At 37.6% G+C, this 19,764-nt stretch overlaps 4 protein-coding genes across 22 annotated transcripts in view; 2 read left to right on the top strand and 2 right to left on the bottom strand.

Annotated features, from left to right (window-relative positions):
• Positions 1-153: 153 nt before the first annotated feature.
• Positions 154-6,586, bottom strand: LOC132201637 (uncharacterized). Its single transcript, XM_059627951.1, has 20 exons — positions 6,007-6,586; positions 5,742-5,955; positions 5,585-5,691; positions 5,353-5,507; positions 5,133-5,301; positions 4,934-5,081; positions 4,769-4,872; positions 4,462-4,682; positions 4,061-4,242; positions 3,782-3,991; positions 2,904-3,073; positions 2,625-2,844; positions 2,463-2,569; positions 2,238-2,392; positions 1,987-2,155; positions 1,787-1,934; positions 1,634-1,737; positions 1,361-1,581; positions 696-877; positions 154-614 (listed from the first exon to the last, which is right to left on the bottom strand). Exons 1-20 carry the CDS (start codon positions 6,339-6,341, stop codon positions 375-377), a joined length of 3,561 nt encoding a protein of 1,186 aa, XP_059483934.1. The 5' UTR covers positions 6,342-6,586; the 3' UTR covers positions 154-374.
• A 73-nt stretch (positions 6,587-6,659) lies between these two features.
• On the bottom strand, positions 6,660-9,482 carry LOC132199682 (solute carrier family 22 member 4-like). 3 transcript variants are annotated; one of them, XM_059624597.1, is made up of 11 exons: positions 9,222-9,482; positions 8,944-9,166; positions 8,790-8,896; positions 8,587-8,741; positions 8,368-8,536; positions 8,161-8,308; positions 8,004-8,107; positions 7,719-7,939; positions 7,396-7,577; positions 7,102-7,338; positions 6,660-6,769 (listed from the first exon to the last, which is right to left on the bottom strand). In XM_059624597.1, exons 1-10 carry the CDS (start codon positions 9,374-9,376, stop codon positions 7,117-7,119), a joined length of 1,686 nt encoding a protein of 561 aa, XP_059480580.1. In that variant the 5' UTR covers positions 9,377-9,482; the 3' UTR covers positions 6,660-6,769; positions 7,102-7,116. The 3 variants fall into 3 exon arrangements, with proteins under 3 accessions (XP_059480580.1, XP_059480581.1, XP_059480579.1); XM_059624596.1 differs by lacking the exon at positions 6,660-6,769 and having other exon boundaries at positions 6,802-7,338; XM_059624598.1 differs by lacking the exons at positions 6,660-6,769; positions 8,368-8,536 and having other exon boundaries at positions 6,798-7,338; positions 8,161-8,297.
• Positions 9,483-10,927: 1,445 nt separating this feature from the next.
• LOC132199685 (nuclear speckle splicing regulatory protein 1) lies at positions 10,928-12,818 on the top strand. 2 transcript variants are annotated; one of them, XM_059624603.1, is made up of 6 exons: positions 10,928-11,106; positions 11,155-11,233; positions 11,510-11,645; positions 11,724-11,882; positions 11,934-12,141; positions 12,202-12,818. In XM_059624603.1, the coding sequence occupies exons 2-6, from the start codon at positions 11,214-11,216 to the stop codon at positions 12,747-12,749; spliced, it is 1,071 nt and encodes a 356-aa protein (XP_059480586.1). In that variant the 5' UTR covers positions 10,928-11,106; positions 11,155-11,213; the 3' UTR covers positions 12,750-12,818. The 2 variants fall into 2 exon arrangements, with proteins under 2 accessions (XP_059480586.1, XP_059480585.1); XM_059624602.1 differs by having other exon boundaries at positions 10,928-11,233.
• Positions 12,819-13,147: 329 nt separating this feature from the next.
• The window catches only part of LOC132200213 (serine/threonine-protein kinase MARK2-like), a 34,067-nt gene continuing 27,450 nt past the window's right edge, over positions 13,148-19,764 (top strand). For all 16 annotated transcript variants that reach the window (XM_059625505.1, XM_059625500.1, XM_059625506.1 and 13 more), the window contains exons 1-2: positions 13,148-13,284; positions 14,002-14,259. In XM_059625505.1, the coding sequence (XP_059481488.1) occupies positions 14,176-14,259 (84 nt within the window). In that variant the 5' untranslated portion in view covers positions 13,148-13,284; positions 14,002-14,175. The remainder of the gene's footprint in view (positions 13,285-14,001; positions 14,260-19,764) is intronic.

Below are 19,764 nucleotides of genomic sequence, written 5' to 3'. Positions count from 1 at the left end.
AATATGATTATTATATTTGATTGTGTGTGGCCGTCGAGGAGCACTACTTAAAATTGCGTTTGATTGAAAAAGAAGCGCGGCAATTTTCCCTCCTACGCCACGGATCTTTTACTGTTGCCAATTACCAAAGTTTGCTAACCTAAGTCGAATTTCTGCATGTCATTTTGCGCAGTTTGCATAGGGTTGTTTTCGGAATGCCCTCAGACGTTTGACCCAAATAGCACTGCAGAGAGAATGAATTGTTGAGGAATCTGCGCGAAATGGCCTATTTAAATTGTTGAGTTAACATTTTGCAAAAAAATGGAACTGTGCCAGCAGCGCAGGAGCTATTCGTAAATATAAAGTTGAAATATTTATAAATTATTTTGAAATTTTCATCTGACAGTTTCCGCTGCAGCATTTGTGGCGGGTTGCGCCCCTATAATTGCAAGATTTTCGGACCGATCATCTTGGTCACTGCTTGCCATATTGTGCTTCTTTGAGAGCTCTTCGGCCTCTTTCATTGACACAGGCAGCGGACGGCCTTTCGTCTCGGGTAGGAAAAGTGCCAGAGTCCCCGCAATCAGGGACACAACGCCAAAAAGAGCGAGAGGCAAAAACTTGGAGAATTGTGTCTGCAAAAACAAAACATCGCGTGATTACCTAAGAAGCTCACGCGACTCGGGGCTAATTGTTTTAAAAGGAATTGTACGTACCAAGAGTGGTGTTTGCGGTGCCAGCATGGAGCCAATACGACCTACCATTGAGCACGTGCCGAGCAGTGAATTACGGAGCTTTGTAGGGAATACTTCAGCAGTAAACACGTAAACTGTATCATACGCACTGGTGATTGCAAATTTCCCCAAGAGATAAAAGGATAGCCGTGCCGCCTCAGCATCTTTAAAACCATTGAAAAAAATTGTGATGTAACAATTTGGACAAATAAACAACAATAATAATTGTCATTTACTTTATTATTGTACAGTTTGAAAATTATATTTATATAGTACGGTACAATTTCAAAATTTAGTGAAAAAATATAAATTTATTGCTGCATCGAAATAAGCTTGTGTGTTAAAAATAAGCTAATTTTTTCACCAAAGTTAAGTAATGTTGAGTGCAGTCAGTACTTGGATGGGTGACCGCCTGGGAACACTGCATGTTGTAGGCGCAATTTTTAAATTTTAAAGTATAATTTTTTCATTTGGACGCATGACACATCACAAAAATATATTTATTTGTATAAATAAATTAATCTGCAAACTTTGGGCACTGCTTGCAAGTTATGCAACCTCGCCACCGCGACAATACAGACAACGCTGCGGTTTAAATTTTATTCAAGCGTGCGTGAGTGAAATTAATAATGAATTCTTATACTTACTATCGGGTATAAATGGGTTGACTAAGCAAGCAATGGCGCTCGCGAAGAACATGATGCACAAGGTTTTGCGACGACCTAGTCGATTCATGCACTGCCAGGTGATCAGATATGACGGCGCGTCGACCATACTTGTTAGAATAAAATTCAAGTATTTGTTGTCCGTTCCACCCAAAGTGACTGAGTTCAGAGCCAAACCGTCATAAACCAAGTCTGCGGCAACCCTTTGATAATATAATTTAAAAAAATATATAATTAAAAAAAATTACTTTTTACCAGCAAAATGAAAAAACTGCAAGCCTTGCTACCAAAATCCTACTTGTGGCAACCTGTCGTAATGATGGCCATAGCGAGTCACCCTTGTCCTCCTCGTCGGCGCCCTTTATTATTTAATTATTTTTTTAAATCACATTTTCATTTCAAATTTACCACTCGATCAATTTGTCCATTCTCCCAATCTTTCATTCGGTCGTTGCTTAGTTGGGCCCTGTTGAGTTTGGCAGCGCTTTGGATTACCTTTTTTGCATCCCCTAACCTACCCCTTGACATTAACCATCTCACTGATTCGGGCAGCAGCCTACAAAGACAACGCATTAATGTGATCGAGTGGAGGACTGGTTTTTATTTACCAAATGTAGGTGATGAAGAGCAGAGCCGGTCCATTTGTGACCCACAAAATAATCTTCCAGTCCTTGACGCCCCATGCAATCAGTCCGAGAAAGGCATTTCCTAAGCCAAATGCTAACACAATTACCATGTAGCCCATTACTCTTTTGTTCGGAGTGACCATTTCCAACCCTGCAGTAACGAATTGTCAATTTAATTTTTTTTTTAATATCTTTATCTGAAGAAAAATAGTATTGGCCTGCTAAATTTTTACCTAAAATAAAACCAGTTGCGTAAATATTGCCTCCAAAGATGGATTCTAATGTTTCGATAACAAGTAACAGTTCGTAATTAAAGGCCACTGTTTTAAGTAATCCTAGCAGGCTTGACAAAACAAGGACAACAACAAGTGCAGTTTTTCGTCCATATCTATAATTTAAAAACAAAAGTATTCACAGTGAAAGACTAAACAGCATCAGTTTTGAATATAAATTTAGACCTGTCTGAGATAAGGCCACATATCGGCAGTCCAATCATTGCTCCTAATCCGTGTAACGTTCCCACAAGAGCAAGTTTCCATTCGTTTTCTGGGCACATCAAAGAAAACTTGATCATTTAAAAAATTATTTAAAATAATAATTTAAAAAAAATTCAATATTACTTCTGTTTGAATGGTTCGCTCTGGCCCATCTAAGACCCATGAAGAGCATCTCTCTTGTAGGGTCTGATTAAACAAACATGCGTTCATGGATGAATTTAAATTTTTGTACATCAAACAAAACTCGGGTTCTCCGTTTGATTTAAATGGAACTGCCTCCTGCAGCCACGGAGGTGAAAACAGCGACGTCTCTCCATCATCTCCACACTGTGGTATTAAGCATCTTGACCCATTAAAAGTAAACATTTTAAAATTAAGAAAATAAAAATGTGGCTAATTTACCTATGAGGCACAACGCCGGCAGTGAACACAAATCCAACCAAACTCACTGCACTAAAGGCAATGGCAAAACCAATGAGCACGTATTGACGAATTTGGTAAAAGCCGCATGCTCCTATCTCTTGGAGCATCAGGTCGAAATCCTCATTGACGCCCATGCTAAAGTAAACTGACTAAGGACCTCTCACAATCGGGGCAGATGTTATATTTTGCTGAACCTGCTAAGCAAAACTTGTTTTCACGCACGAAAACTACATCCCGTCAGCGAATAATGTGTGCTGAGTAGAAAGGTGTAAGTTGATAACGTTTTTTCTCTTTCTTAAATCCTCTGAGGTATGCTAATCGTACTCTGTTGTCCCGTTAATAAAGTGATGTGATAGACAGGAATGCTGATATTAATATTGTCTGCGGTTTATTTATGTGATAGCTTTTCTTTTGTCTCATCTGATAAGGTTTAGAATGTAAATTTTTATACATAGAATTTAAATATATTTATTAAAAACATTAAACTATATAAAATATAAGATAAAAACAATCACATTTTCAAGCTATTGAATAATATAATGGATTACTGTTAGGACTAATTTTAATTTTGAGAGTTCTGATCTTAATGTAAATTAAGTAATTATGTAATCTTCATATTTTTTTTTTTAATATTGGCTTCATGTGCAAATGTTTCAAGCACAACAATGTTAAGAAAATGGTGCTGTAATTTAAAATATTTCTTGGTTCCTTCTTGACGCCGTAATTAATTAAAAATGAAAAAATCCATTTAATCCACCTTTTTTTAAGCAAACTCAATTTAATATTATATTTTATTTTTTCGTCTTATGTTAAAATTGCTAATTTTAATGCATAATAAAAATCAATTATTAGCAAACAGAATCTCTGCGACGCCAGTCATTCATGGCAGTGGTTGCGTCTGTGTCTTCATTTTTCTTATTCTTTTTCCGTCTCGAAAGTTCTTCAGCCTCTTTGACGGAAACAGGCAATGCAAGGCCTTTGGTTTCTGGTAGGAAAAGGCCCAGAATCCCTGCTATCAGTGCCACAACGCCAAAGAGTGCGAGCGGTAAAAACTTGGAGAATTGCGACTGTTTAAAAATACAAAAGAAATCACGAGTTATAAATCATGAGACTTGTTTTTAAATTTAGTTTCGCACCAAGAGTGGTGTTTGCGGTGCCAGCATGGAGCCGATGCGGCCCACCATAGAGCACGCGCCGAGCAGCGAATTACGGAGTTTTGTTGGGAAAATCTCAGCGGTGAACACGTAGACCGTGTCAAAGGCGCCAGTAATTGCAAATTTGCCAAACAGATACAATGGCAGCCGTGCCGCTCCCGCACCTAGAAACGAAAATGTACTTTAAAAAACAATTTTATTTTTAATTCTGTTTAGAGAGAGCAAGTTTAATCACCAATTTAAATGAGCACACACAAAATAATACTTTTTAGCAACCCAAATATACATAACACACACTGTTTTTTCTTTTGCTTTGTTTTCTTGGCTGCAACTTCACGTGTCGTTTATGAATCAGTAATTAGTTTATTGCATAAATAACTCACTGTCAGGTACAAATGGGTTGACAAAACAGGCAATGCCGCTAGCGACGAACATGATGCACAAGGTTTTGCGACGACCTAGCCGATTCATGCACTGCCAAGTGATGACATACGACGGTGCTTCGATTAAGCTAGTAAGAATAAAGTTCAGGTACTGGTTGTCCGTCCCGGCCAGCGATACGGAATTTAAAGACAGTCCGTAATAGACCAAAGTTACTGACGCCCTAAAATTGTAAAAAAACAATTATGTATTATCATTATTTTTTAATTATATCCAATTTTAAATTTTGCACCAATTAACTTTATTTACCAGCAAAAAGAGCACAGTGCAAGTCTGATGAGAAGTGTCCCGCTTTTAGTGACTTGCCGAAGGGAAGACCATAAAGAATCGCCTTTGTCCTTGTCATCAATATCCTTAAAAAATTGATAATTAATTTTTTCACTGCATTTTCTATGGAGCTAGACGTAAATTTACCACACGATCGATCTGCCCATTTTCCCAATCTTTCATCCGGTCCTCGCTCAGTTCTGTTCTGTTTAGCTTGGCCGCAAACTGGACCACTTTCTTGGCGTCACCCAGTCTGCCCCTTGACATGAGCCATCGCACCGATTCTGGCACCAGCCTGACGGTCCACGTTCATATAATTGAATAGTTTTGATTTACGGCAGTTTACCAAATATAAGCAACGAAAAGCAGCGCCGGACCATTTGTGACCCACAAAATTAGACGCCACTCTCTGAGACCCCATGCAATCGCTCCAATTAAGGCATTGCCAAGCGCATAGGAAAAAACAATCACCATGTTCCCCAAAACTCTCCTTTTTGGCGTTACCATTTCAAGAGCTGTTTCGTGATTAATTAACTAATATTAGTTAAATAATTTGTATTAATTACCCAAGATAAAGCTTATTCCATAAATGTTTCCGCCGAAGATTGGCTCAATCGTTTCCAGTACAATAAACATTATGTAACTTGTGGCAAGTGTTTTTAACAATCCGAAAATACTGGCTGATGTGAGTGCAATAACCAGTGCCGTTTTACGTCCATATCTAAAATTTTAACATTTTTATAATAAGAAATAACAATATAAGTGACATATTTTTTCATAAAAGAAGCCTTAATTTACCTGTCTGAAATGAATCCAGAAATTGGAAGGCCAATCAAAACACCCAGACTGTTCAAAGTTCCCACTAAAGCAAGTTTCCACTCGTTTTCATGGCACATCAAAGAGAACTGGAATAATTATCTTTATTTTTAGCTACACAATTAATTCCATGATTTACTTCAGTTTGAATGGTTCTCTCAGGCCCATCAAATACCCACGAGGAGCACCTTTCTTCAATATTAGAATCAAAACTACATGTATCTGCTGTCAAATTTTTGTATATTAAACACGACTCGGGATTTCCGTTTGAATTGAATGGGACCGCGTCGCTCAGCCAAGGCGGCAAAAATGCTGACGCTTCGCTCACATCTCCACATGCTTGGACGAGGCATCTGTTATAGATTTGACCTTTCATTAAAATTTTAAAAGAACACTGGAATTACCTGTGAGGAACTATGGCTGCGGTAAAAACAAATCCGATTGCACTCGCAGCACTAAACGCTATCGCAAAACCGATGAGCACGTATTGTCTGATCTGGTAGAGTCCGCATGCTCCGATCTCAAGAAGTATAGAGTCAAATTCTTCGTTGACTCCCATTTCGAGATCAGAATAACTCTGGCTGTAAATGCTACTGAACCCTATTAGATCGCTCGCTCGCAAACTCGGCGGCAAGTCGGTTGAACTAATCAATTGGAGCAACCAATCTTGAGATTTATACGCTAATTGATGCAAGTATGGATGATAAAATTTTATCTTTTGCTTCTGAATTAACACCATATCATACAAATTCTTTTCTTTGCACTTGATAAACTAGATTTTTTTTTTAAATTATAATATTTATCTAATTAATTATTACTCTATATTGATTTTCATTGATTTTCAAACTAGATCATAGAAAATGAGGAAGAATAAAAAAAATTGTCCTTTTAATTATTGTTAAATTCATAGGCTCACTTGAACTTGGCCTTGTTTGTTTACTTGTGCGTTGCTATCAAATACAAGATCTAATCAACGTTAAGCGAATTCTTCAGTTATTGAAATAAAGTAAGTTTGTCACTTGAATAATACCACTTTTTGTGTTGCTGCTGGCCGTTAGATAAGTCGAAGCTTGCGGTCACGAGGTGTTAAAATTTTAAATGGTTGTTGAATGGTAAGCAGTAGATGACTGATGACCGTTTAATATGGTCACACTGCCTTGTAGTGCGCTACAAATGCATAAATTTGATTTGAGCGTCAATATTTTGTAACAAGTGCTGATGACATATATGCTGATGGTACAAAAAGAGCAAGTGCGCTCTTTTTTTACTGGTGTATGAGAATTTGATATTTTTTCTTTTATAATTTTTTAAGATGGTGAGGCATCTTAATAAAAACCTTTCCTTAAAAGATGTTCGTTATTTATTATTATTATTATTATCTAGTAAATTTTATCAAAGTAAGCGATTTATGTCAAATCAAAATGCATCTATCGTCAGAAATATTCGCAGCATATTTATGAATATAAATCAATTTTAATATAATGGATTGTTTGCTTGACCTATTGATTGCAAATTTAGTTGTCCATCAGTGCCAATTTATTCAAGGCAGTGGTAGCCTCAAGGTCATTATTGTGAGATGCTTTTTGATTTTGTCGTTGCCGTGACAAATCCTCGGCCTCTTTGACCGATGCTGGCAGTGGGAGGCCCTTGCTTTCGGGCAGGAAAAGGGCCAGCGTACCTGCGATCAGGGCCACAGTACCAAAAAGAGTAAGGGGTGAAATATTATAATACTGCGCCTGGAATTAATTACAAGCATTAAAATATTTTACAATGTCTTCATAGAAATGTCATACCATGAGTGGTGTTTGTGGGGCCACAACTGAACCAACGCGGCCCATCATAGAGCACAAGCCAAGCAAAGAGTTGCGAAGATTGGTTGGGAAAATTTCAGCCGTGAACACAAGTGCTGTGTCGAAGGCGCAAGTGATTGCAAATTTTCCCACAAGATACAATATTAATCTAATTATTTTTCCATCTAAAATAAAAACAAATTCAATTAAAAATTAAGCAGAGCATGCCATTAAAATTATAATCAATTCAATAATTTGTTGTAATTTTTTTTTTTTTGATGTCGTTAAAGTAAAAGTTTGTGCAAATAATTTTATTTATAACTTACTTTTGGGCAAGAATGTAATGGCGAAGCAAGTTATACCGCTTGCAACAAACGTTAAAAGTTGAGCTTTCCGGCGGCCAAGTCGATTCATGCACAGCCAGGTTATCAGATACGATGGAGCCTCAACAACACTTGATAAAATAAAGTTCAGGTACTTGTTGTCTGTTCCTGCTAGCGACACGGAGTTGAGAGACATTCCAAAGAACACAAGATTTGCAGAAGCCCTTTTTAATCAAACATAATATGCAATTAAATTAATTGTTTTTCATCACTTTAATATATGCTCACCAGCATACGGAGCACACCGCTAGCCTAGCAAGCAAAATCCTACTCTTTGTGACTTTCCGCAAAGCTGGCCATAATGAATCGTCTTTTTCGGCTTCTTCTGTGTACTTGAACAAGCCGTAGTGCTTCCACTAAATTTGCAAGAAAATCCTTTTTTTACCACTCGGTCAATTTGGTCGTTCTCCCAGTCTTTCATTCGCTCCTCTCCCAGCTCGGCTCTATTCAATTTCGCTGCAAATTGGACAACTTTTTTCGCGTCTCCCAGTTTTCCTCTGGCCAGCAACCACCTCACAGATTCTGGCAACAACCTTAAATTATTTTCTTTTTTATTCCAAATTTTGTTAATTTTTTATTTAATAATTTATACCATATGTAGGAAATAAAAAGCAGTGCTGGTCCATTTGTCACCCACAGAAAAGTGCGCCAATCTTGCAGAACCCATGCTACAGCACCGACCAATGCACTCCCAAAAGCAAACGCGACAGCAATCACCATACAACCCAAAACTCTTTTCTTTGGAGTGACAAGTTCAAGAGCTGCATTTTTTTTAAAGGATTTTTTGAGCAAGAAAAATTCTGTTAGCTACCCAGAATAAAACTGATGCCATAAATATTTCCTCCAAAAATTGGTTCCACTGTTTCCAGGATTAAAAAAATTTCAAAACTATTAGCTGTAGACTTCAGTAAGCCAAATATACTGTTTGCAATGAGAGAAAATACAAGCGCTGATTTTCTGCCATACCTGCAAAATCTTTACAGCGTGATTAATTTCAAATTTTTACTTTCAAACCGATCGGAAAGAAATCCTGATATTGGTAGACCAATCATGTTTCCTATGTTGTGAAGTGTGCCGACCATAGCGAGTTTCCATTCATTTTCTGGACACGTCAAGGAAAACTAAAATCCAAAATTTTGACGTCTGTAAAAATATTAGAATAAATTACTTCTGTTTGGATAGTCCTCTCGCGGCTTTTGTAAACCCAGGAAGAGCATCTTTTTTCACTTCTCTGGTCAAAACTGCACGAATTTGTGGAAATATTGAGATTTTGGTAAATGACGCATAACGCAGGTTCTCCGCTTGGCTCAATTGGTACCGCCTCATGCAGCCACTCGGGTAAAAAGGGCGACGACATCTCTCCCTGATCACCACAAACCTCGACTTGACATCTTTTTAAGCATGATTGTTAATTAAATGCCCTCAAGTCTTTAAAAAATTTGGTACCTGTGAGGAACTCTAGCTGCTGTGAAAACAAAACCAATGGTGCTCACTGCACTGAAAGCAATCGCGAGGCCGACAAGCAAATTTTGTCTAATCTGATATAGTCCGCAGCCACCGATTTCATTCAACATCGAGTCGAAATCCTCGTTAACTCCCATTCTGATGAAAATAAACTTGAAGACAGTGTGCAAAAGCCGGCGATCCTCTGAACATATGAGCTCCGGCAACAAGCGCGAGAATGAGAAAAACAAATTAATGCGCCGACCTCACGTGTGCATCGAATGTGTGGGGCAGATATAGAGATAACTTCTTCTTATCGTTGTGTGATTTTCTTCTATATCAATATAATTGTGCCAATTTTTTTTTTACAAATTTGCTTATCATTAATTATCATAAAAATGATTTTTCGGAACATGATTTATGTTAAAAAATTTAAAGAAATAATAATAAAAAGTTAGAAATAAGGATAATTTAAACACACATATAGAAGTAAGAAAAATATTAAATTAGTATCGTTAGTAATTAAAACAAATAGAGCAGTTTCCATTCAAACTGGCCTTTCAAATTATATAAACGTATACAAAATGAAAAATAAAAATTAACAATACATAAATTCTGAAAGCTTTCTTTGTGTTGCAATTGATAACAAATTTTTCTAGCAACAATAAAAATAAATTTAATTTTTTTTTTTAATTCTTGAAACGTTTGACCTCATAACTGCCTGTTCGATTTTTCGTTTTCTTTGTTATTTCAAGCAACTACACAAAGAATTATGTCAATCTTGTTCAAGTCAGGCTGGCATCTCTTTGGTCTTGCCATCAACCGCCTTATGTACTTCAAAACTTCTTTAATAACTAGAGTTTGGAAATTATTTGTAATTTATTACTTTCTTTTTGCAGACGGGATTGCTTTCGACGTGGAAAAGAATTGATGCCTGCTCTGCAGCCTGCTGAGTGTCTCGTGATGGAAATAACAGACGGCCCCGACCGGTGGACGCAACAGCCAAACAGTTCGAGGACGATCGTGATGCAGTCCTCTGGAGGCGGCGACTGCTGCGTGGTGCCCAGCAAGGCTGACCATAGGGAGGAGATCAGACCTATTGGAGAGAGCAAGTGGTTCGAGAAGCGGAAGATGAAGAGGGAAAACTCGGAAGGATCTTTGACAACAGCTGAAATTGAGGAGTGGTTGGACTCCGTTGACGTGATGGTCAACAAAGACCCCTCGTATTCCTTCCAGCTCTGCTTCCTTGGAGACTGAATGCTTTTTTTAAGAACTTTCCTTGTACACATTTCATTTTTATTAAGATCAATATTTACCATTAAAACGTACTATTGGTTAGGTTTTTATTAAATAAATAAAATTTTAATCTGAGCAATAGCATGTATGTTTTTGAAACATTAGGAAGTATTAATTTGAAAATTTAACACAATGAAGTGAAAATATTTAATTTGTTGAAATACAATTTTTGATTGGTTTTTATTTTTAAGATTATTTTTTTCGTATAAAATTTGTAATGTTCGTATTATAAAACCAACCAAAAATTCACAATATTGACAAATGCAATTATCCAATTATATACCTTTTTAGGTAAATTATAATTAATTAATATTTTTGCACGCTCCTTTACCGCCTTCAATTGTATGTGGAAGAAAGTTATACATTTTGTCAATAGAGGGCAGAACAGTGCTATAAATCGCCTGTATGGCCAACAAGTATGGCCCTGGTATGGCCTATATGCAATGCAGCTGCAGCCCTGTATGTTTTGTTTTGGATTTTGCCACTGTCCGCTGTTCCAAGTTGCCGACGATTCCAGTCCTTTATTCATTAATTTTCTCTATTTTCATTGAATATTTTGGTTGCATTATATATAGTGCATTGTCTTGCACTGGTAATTTTTGTATTAGAGCAACTTCTCGCTTTTCAATTCGAACGTTAGAAAATTTTCAAAGGTTTTCAAAAACGACGACTTGATCCTCTTGTGCGGCCGCTGGCAGAATGTCATCATTTCAAAAGAAGTAGGTTTTCGTATTTTGCTTGTAATTTAATGATTTCTTCAAGCAATTTCTTTAAAAAATTTGAATTATGATTAAATTTTATTATGATCTTAAAAATTTTAGATTCTTTCAATCGAGTTTTTCAATAATTCGATCTTATTTAAAATTACACTGAATTTAAATTTTAAATATTATGATATTATAATAACCTAACCTTTTCCTACTTCAGATTTTCCTAGACCCTAAGTTTATTTATTTAAATAAGCGTAATATTAATTCTGATTTTTTCATCCCTAGGTACGGTCTGACTGTGCCCAAGAAAAAGTCCGAGCCTGCAGAACCGTCAGGAACCTTAAAACCTCGCCTCTCTTGTTTTGATGAAGAAAGTGACGATTCGGAGCCCGAGAGCAAAAAAGTTGGTCAGGCTATTTTGGTAAATATCAATTGATAAACTTTAAAGGTTTTCAAAATTCGCATACATATTCTTTGCTATGGTTGAATATGTTTTTAGAAAGCCAGTGAAAAAAGCACTCAGAAGAGAGCTACACAGCAGCAGCTGAAAAGGGCGCTCGAGGAGGATCCAACAGTTTTTCAGTATGACGAAGTTTACGAAAATATGGAGCAGGAAAAAGCAGAAACTGTTGCCAAAAAGAAGGACGTTTCTAAAAAGGTAAAATGTACAAAATGTGTAAAACTCTCACTAATATCTAAATATTTTCAGCCAAAATACATTGAAAATCTTTTGAAAACTGCTGAAAAGAGGAAAATGGAAAATGAAAGGAGGGTGGAAAGGGAGGTTCAGCGGGAACGAGAAGAAGAAGGAGAGCAGTTCAAAGATAAAGAAGAGTTCGTCACATCAGCCTACAGAGCTAAGCTAGAGGAATTTAAAAAGCAGGAGGAAAAGGAAAGACTTGAGGATGCAATTGAAGGTATTTTTTACCAGTAAAAAGATTCACGTTAAAAAAAATCTAATTATGATATGTTTTTAGCTATCACTGATGTAACAAAGCAAAAGGACCTAAGTGGGTTTTACAGGAAAATGTACAAAGATACATTTTCTGCAAAGGAGATCAAGAAAGAGCCAGAAGAGGAGGAGGAAAGCAAACCCGAGGCAGAAGTAGACGAGCCTGTCAAGAAGGAGGAGCGCACAAAGGAGAAGCGCAAATACCGAGCAAGGAAAGACTCATCTAGTAGTGGATCTTCCAAGTCGGAAAATGAGGCGGAAGCTGAGAAGTCTGCTGCGCCAGGTTCTAAATCAAGCAGTTCTGGTAGCAGCAGCTCCAGTAGTGGTAGCAGCAGCAGTGAAAGTGATTCCGAGGTTGATGCTAAGAAAAAATCAGAAGGCAAAGTGAAACCTGTCAAAGATGGGAAAGAGAAAGTTGAGGAAACTGTGGACAAAACAAAGAAAGATGAGGACAAGAAACCTATAGAACCAGTAAAGCCAAAAATAAACATTTGGGAAAAGAGGACTGTTGGGGCTGCATTTGATGCTGCTTACGTTCGATACCTACAAAGGAAATCTGCAAGAGAAGATTAATCTACAATATTTAAAAATTGTTATCTTCTTGGATAATAATAAATTTTGAATCTTTCTCCAATTACTTGACTCGGAAAACATTATTTATTTTTATTTAAACACTAAAAAGGAAACGATCTACACATATTATGCCTTGTTAAAATAATTTGGCAGGCCGCTGTGGGAAATTTATTCAAGGTATATAGTGTCACAACTCAGGAGGGGGCGTGCGTTCGGCGCGCAGACCATTAATGTCCAATTAAGGTGACAATAAAAGGTTTGGCAGTACGGGTTTGTACGCCCTGCCGAAGCAGTCCACACAGTGACCTCTCAAAGGTGTGCAAGGTACACAAGGCCGTTCTCCGACGGCCGGTGGTGACGTCAGCGACGCCGGCCAATCAGAACGTGAGGCAGCCGCAAACCTGCGCACTCGCGACCCGAAAATGTACTGCTCTATGCCGCCATCTTGGAACGGACTGCTCTCGGTGATGAGTGTTTTAGGGTGGTTGTGTCACGTTCTTTGACCGAATTTCCACCAACCGCGCCTCTTTCATGGGTGAGTTTTGAAACCAGTTGATGCAACGATTACGGGGGCCTTCGTACGACGGCCAACCGGTCGCCGATGGGGCGGCCAGCGCCCTCAAAGGGCCCGCAAAAGTTCCGTCTCAGCTGACGTCCCGTGTCGGCCTCGCCCGGCCGATCCGTTCTTCACTTCTTCCTTCGCCCGAACGGTCGCCCCAGCTGCAGGGTTGACCATACGGCACCGTGCGAACGTCCCGGACAAAACCGGCGGCGCCGAAGTGCCGACTGTCAGCGGATCAAACTGGTTGCCTTTCGGCCCGATTCTTTCGAGCGCCTGTTCCGCTCTCTCGAGTCTCTTCTCCCACAAAGCAAAATATAATGCCAAATCTTAGAAAATTAAATTATTAATTAGTTAGCAGTCATCAATGATTAAAAATTAATGTCATATTAACATATAATTAATTGGTTATCATTTGGTGACTATAAATAATGTAACATTGTTAAATAATTGATGAGTACAAACATTGATCAAAACGAAAGTAAATTTTCCAAAGGAAATAATTTTTTATCAAACAGTATTTGTTTTTTAATATACAGTTAGTAAATAATGCATCAAATTATTCATGTTAACTAATGAAAATTTATTGACCACAACTAATGCAATATTTATTAATAATTGATTGATTCATTAATCAAAATTGAAGATAATTTTCTTAAGCTTTGCCTCCACTGAAGTCCCTCTTTTTTTCAGGCCAGCGCGAGCCGATTCGTCCCGCGGGTGCCGACGAGGTGTCCGATGCGTGCTAGCATAGCGGCCAGGCGGCTCCGCAGCTAGCCCCATCCAGTTCTCCGACCACTTTTGCACAGACTTTTGACCCCCGCTGCAGCAGTTTGAGTTTATGTACTTTCGAAAATTCACGGAACCATGTCCACAAGCATGAGAACCACCCTGCAAACCGTTCCTGAGTCGCTCCCTGCCGACCATGTCAGCAACTCTTCAGCAACCAAGGTATGTGTCCAGTTTTTCAAAATGCTATTTAATTTTTGGGTCGCCGGTGCGCTAAGAAATGGCTTGATCATTGTTTGTTTGTTTTGACTCCGTCTCGGGCAAAGTCCTGTTTTTCGTGGCCTCTTATCGACTCTTTGCCGTGACCGTTTTATTCTTAACTTTTCAAGAATCGAGCGCGATTTTTCTTTTGTATTGGAACCGTGTTGATCAGTAGCAATCAGACCGGAACTGCAGGCGACAGATGCACCTGTCATTTTTTTCTTTTTTACGCAAACAGTATGTAATTTGAGTTGAGAATGCCTGCACGGTTATGGATTAATTAGGGGCGATTGGGCTTGCTTGATTGCTTTGAAAATAGGTTGTACAACCTTACGAGTACTCGTGTTTGTTTTGATACCATTCTGCTGAACCGCTCAAAATGCACAAGCGCTCTAGACACACTAACAAGTTGTAAGCAACTGTCTGTTTGGCCAAATTAGAACTCAAGTTAAACAACTAAAGCACAGTGGAAGAATAATGTATATTAATTGAATCTGGGGAACAATCAGTCTTATGAAATTAAAGCTAAACAAGCAAAGAGCTTTTATTTATTTACACTAGTGTAAAAAAAACGCCCAATATATTTGTTAGATTCATTAGATTTGATGATTTTTTACCAATTTTTTTTTTTTTTTAAACAGTTAACATTTAAATTAAATAATGTAAATTTATTTCTTTGATTAAAATGTTGGAATTTTACATGATATTTATATAAATTTTCTCAATTTTCAATTGAAGTCTATTTTTGCAAATGTTTTTCATCGTTTTTTGTCACTTAGAAGATAATTTTCTAATATTAGCCGTGACGGCCGATAGATAGAGGCGCAGGTTGTTGCTCAAGCTGGCTGGCTGGCTTGTTGGCGAGAGAACATTATAAAAAGGAAGGTGAAATGAAGGAAGGGGGTTCAGGTGAATGAGTCATCCACGCTGAGGCTGCTTTGCGGCTTCTCGCGCTCGTTGGCTGGTTTGCTCTCAGGACAAAGACCTCTCCTCCATCTCCTGCAGAGATCATTTTTTCACCGGCTCGTCTGCTCTTCATGCACCTTCACATTTTTCGCGTTAAATAATTTCGGTCAAATTTTAATTCGGCGACGCACGCCACGTTAGGAAAGACGGCGGACGTCACTCACCGGCTCGGATCGATTCATGTTGGTTTTATTGTTATTACTGCACATGACGATGCCTACGCCATACCCGCGTGTATGTGCCCTTTTTGTGTTGAGGGGGAAAATGCGGTTGGCAAAGTGCACGCCACGGCATTTGGATCTGACGACCCCACAAAGCTAATTACTGCGATTAATTATTTAGCAGTTTCTGTGCCATTGCTTTCTGAGAGAGATCACGAGATTTTATCGCCTTTTTGAAATGTTGTTGATGAAAACTATTTCCTGGAAAATTTGAACAAAATGGCCATCTATTTTTTTTTAATCAGCGGACATACCAAAAACTGCCGGAAGTTGCCAATGCCAATAGCTAGAATGAAAAAAGTTATTTTTAAAATATTTCTCATAAATTTTTTAAATTCTTTTGAATTTTTATATTTATGAATGTGCCGCCTGTGCCAATCCAATATTATGAAACCATTTCTTCGTCGTGTAAAGCCATGCAAGTGTGACCAATCAAAAATAGGTGGTGTTGAAATCACCAGCCGTGTTTAGATTTGCCAATTAATATTGAGCTCAAAAATTATTTATAAATTTCAACCATACTGAAATATTCGCCTAACAACAAAGTGATAATGTATAATAATATGCATAATATATTATTTTGAAATCAAAATAATTAATGTGCTTTGTCTATTCAAACTTTCATTATTTTCCGCGGCACACATGGCTAAAGATCGCGGCCATAATTTTCCACTGAGATTTAGCCACCATGCAATTCAGAGAATTTGCTTTCGCTTGCGCCAATCGAATGACGCTCGTCGGTGCATTTATTAAAAAGGGCATGAGGGAATTGACGTTCTGCTGGTGCAACCACAGGTGCAGTTTCTCACTTCTGTGCATCGGCGCCGCCCTTTTATAATGTAGCCATTTTATCCACTTGTTTGAGCGGTATATATTAAAATATAATATGTGAAATTACAGTTTTAAATTATACTTATTTGTAAACAACATTTAATTATTTTCATATAGCTTCAGGCCCACACTGTTTGTAAGGGTGCATAAATTTTATTCTTCTTCTTATGAATTTGGGGTGTTACCGCGGCGGCCGAGTCTCTTTTGATATGGGGCGTTTTATCAGACATCTGCTAGTTTCAAACCCGCAAACTCTTCTCATTTTAAACATATTTATTTTTTGTATCCACGGAGAAGAACAAATAATTACAATACAGTAAAAAATTGGAATGCATCTGGTTTTATTATTAATAATTATTAATTAATAATTGCAATAAAAACTTACAGTACTTCCTTAATTAGAGAAAGTTATTTCTGAATTTCCGTTTTTAATTTAAAATTATGAAGAGGCGCAAAAAATTTTTCTCCGTTGAGAGCAGGATGTGGTTTTGTGCGCAAGATAGTAAAGAAAATTATGAACATTAAACGACTCCGAGTATGAGAGGTTTTGAAATGAGGCAACTTGGATTCGGAAGTCCAAGATGGCTCGACGGAAATATGTCGGCCGCTAATTTGGCTAATGCGCGACCCACGCAACAGCAGCTCCGAATTTGCATGAGAATGTCGCCGGTCGCGCTGCACGTGCCGATCGTTTTAATTATGCGCCGGCTCTGAAACTTTTGCCCCCGAATTGCGACCCATATCGTTGTCAAGTCGCCCGCTCGGTTCCGTGACCCGGCGTCCGTAATAGGGCATTTAATTGCTCCGTGGGAGTCGTCGGTCGGTTGGTCGGTCTCTCACGGGCGAGCAGGTGTTTCGTCGTCGCATGCTGCCATCTGGGCGTGGTGCTCGGCAAACAGTCGCATGACCAAGGCCGCGGAATTCCTCCGCCCGTTCCACAATGTCCCTCGCTCGCTCCGAGCGGACTGACAATAATTATGCAAATCGCGCTGCGGAATTAATCGCTCGGAACTTTCTCACTGCTTTGCCGTTTGAGGAGAAACCGCCGAAGACGAAGGAACAATGCGAAGAGGCTGCGCCGAACTGGAGCAAAAGAGACTTTCACTTGCGCTAATTATTGTGCCTGTCCATGCCTCAGGCCGACTTGTGTTTTTGTTTCGTTTTTCTACGCGCACTAAATTCAATTGGAATTTAGAAAAACTTGAAGATTAATTACACACACTCAAAAATGTCCCCAGATAAATTAGCATTGATCAGAGGTACTTCATTTTTTCGTAGAAAATTTGATTTAAAAAAATCTTCTATAAATCAGTTATTGGGATCAGTGATACAAGTTTTTTTCTGACAATGTTTTTCAACCATTTCAAAGTTCAATATTGCATTGAATTGCTCTTTAGGAAAACTTTGCATGCCACAAAGGATCCTGAAATCTGCAGTGCATTTTATCACACAATTGGAGGATTTTCCGATGGCTGCTGTAGCTGCTGATATGATGCAAGCAAACTCGTTACCTGACAATAAAGCAAAAGAAACCTTTCTACACGTTCGCTCGGTATCTGTGGGATAGACAATAATCCACTTAGTTAGTGACACAATTGCACAGTGGAAAAAAATAAGTTCATATATGTGTGCGGTGAAGGGATCCCGCGGCAGAAAGATATTATTTAATATTTATGCAAGAGCAAGTACGTACGTCGCTGATGTGACTTGTTGAACAAAATGTTTTTCTTTCGACGGCACCGTCGTTGGCCAAGATCAATCAAGGCCACTGTGGTATTATTTTTGTCTTTGATCATAATTTAGCGGTTATTTTATATTTGCTCAGCTGAGAATAGAAAAAGGGCAATGTGTCGGCGGCCCGTAAAGAAATAAAAATGACAGACACTCGACAAGCAGAGAAGAAGCGTGCGAGTTCTTTTAGAGATGGAAAGAAAAAATAGTGAGCCCTAAAACGGTTAGCACTAGAAAAAGTATTGCAATGATGAGTGACGCACACGGCTTTTCACAAAGGAAATTCAAACTGACAATCGCTACTCGCAGCAAAATGTATGGAAAAAATAATTATCTGCTTCAGAAATAAACATTATTGGGCTTATCTCCATAATTTCTAGAATTTGAGTTTCTTGTGAGAATTAAAAAAAAAAATCTTGCAATTTGATATTTTTTCCATTTTTTGTGTGACAACTTATATTTTCCATTTTGTTTGGAGCCGTTCAAATTTCCTTCTTTGTCAAGCGACATAATTTGATTGCAATAACCAAGTTTGCACAAGTCCGCTACAGTGCAAATGAATGCAAACATGTCGCTTTGACGGTTAATGATGCGTTTGCTCGCGTTTTCCACTTCCTCGACGGCCAGCCGTCATCTGGCGCGAGAGCTGCTGATAAACCCTATTAGGTCTTCGCGCGTGATTCACTCGCTTTGAGCTGAAGAGACAATTGCGCCACGAATTTGCGATTTGTAAATTTAGGAGTGTTGAAGCGGGTACATAGAAACTTACTTCCCTTACACAAAATAAATTTAAAGTGAATTTCATAAAAACTGATAAAATTTTTAATTGAGTTGAAAATTACTAAAAAATAAAATTCCGAATAAAGGTTTTTAAACTTTTAGTTGATTGAAATTATTAAAAAAAAAAATTTAAAGTAACAAATATCTTTGAATTAAAAATAATATGTTTATTGTATTGATCATAATTTTTTTATTTAATTTCACTATTATCAATGATTAGATTATTAATTTAAATTTTTGGATTTTTTTTTTTTTGTAATAAATTCGGTTTGGAATTCGTGACTTCTTCAGGGTATACAATAAAAATTTCTTTCATTAGATTGAAAAATAATTATTAACAATTAAATAGTAAAATACCATTAAATACTACAAGAAATTCCATTCATTTTTTCCTACAAAATTATTAATTTTTTATCTGTAGTGACGAGTTTTAAAAATTAAATACAATTAAATTATTTTTGATCAATATAAAAAAAAAATACAATTTAGGGATATTTGTTACTAACTGAAATGTTTTATCACTTTCAATCAACAATAGGTTTAAAAAATATTTCCAATTGGATGATATGAGAAATTAAAAAAATACCAACTAAAAAAATTCAGTTCAATTCACATTACTTGCAAAACATTTTGTTTTAAAGTACCCATTTTAAAACTGCCGCAATTAGAAGTTCTCTGATTCAAAATGAGAAAGAGAGCCTTGAATTTAAAACTTGTCAGTCGTCATAATAATTTTGTATTATTCCCAATTACGGCCTGAGTTGGAGACACGCGGGTTGTTAAATTAAATACTAAGAAGAGGAATTTACGAGCCCTCCCCACCGTGTAAGAAAGTCATCTGCTGGGAACCTTGGAACCGATTTATAATTCCAACTTAACAATTTCTCCATACGAGCTGCTTGCACGCCAGGCAAAGCAGAAAATTGCCCCTGACGAA

Source organism: Neocloeon triangulifer, unplaced genomic scaffold (genome assembly GCF_031216515.1).
Source record: "Neocloeon triangulifer isolate White Clay Creek 2 clone unplaced genomic scaffold, ASM3121651v1 ptg000014l, whole genome shotgun sequence".
Classification (NCBI taxonomy): domain Eukaryota; kingdom Metazoa; phylum Arthropoda; class Insecta; order Ephemeroptera; family Baetidae; genus Neocloeon; species Neocloeon triangulifer.
This window is presented reverse-complemented; position numbering and strand designations above follow the sequence as displayed.

Coding starts and splice junctions, on each gene's coding strand:
- LOC132201637 (XM_059627951.1), bottom strand. CDS start 6,341: ATGGTGTTAATTCAGAAGCAAAAGATAAAATTTTATCATCCATACTTG. Junction 4,243..4,461: donor CAACCCATTTGTACCTGACA/GTGAGTTATTTA, acceptor TTTCGTTTCTAG/GTGCGGGAGCGGCACGGCTG. Junction 2,156..2,237: donor CGCAACTGGTTTTATTTTAG/GTAAAAATTTAG, acceptor TCGTTACTGCAG/GGTTGGAAATGGTCACTCCG.
- LOC132199682 (XM_059624597.1), bottom strand. CDS start 9,376: ATGGGAGTTAACGAGGATTTCGACTCGATGTTGAATGAAATCGGTGGC. Junction 9,167..9,221: donor GCAGCTAGAGTTCCTCACAG/GTACCAAATTTT, acceptor ATGCTTAAAAAG/ATGTCAAGTCGAGGTTTGTG. Junction 8,108..8,160: donor ACGACCAAATTGACCGAGTG/GTAAAAAAAGGA, acceptor GGCTTGTTCAAG/TACACAGAAGAAGCCGAAAA.
- LOC132199685 (XM_059624603.1), top strand. CDS start 11,214: ATGTCATCATTTCAAAAGAA. Junction 11,883..11,933: donor AGAAGGACGTTTCTAAAAAG/GTAAAATGTACA, acceptor AAATATTTTCAG/CCAAAATACATTGAAAATCT. Junction 12,142..12,201: donor ACTTGAGGATGCAATTGAAG/GTATTTTTTACC, acceptor ATATGTTTTTAG/CTATCACTGATGTAACAAAG.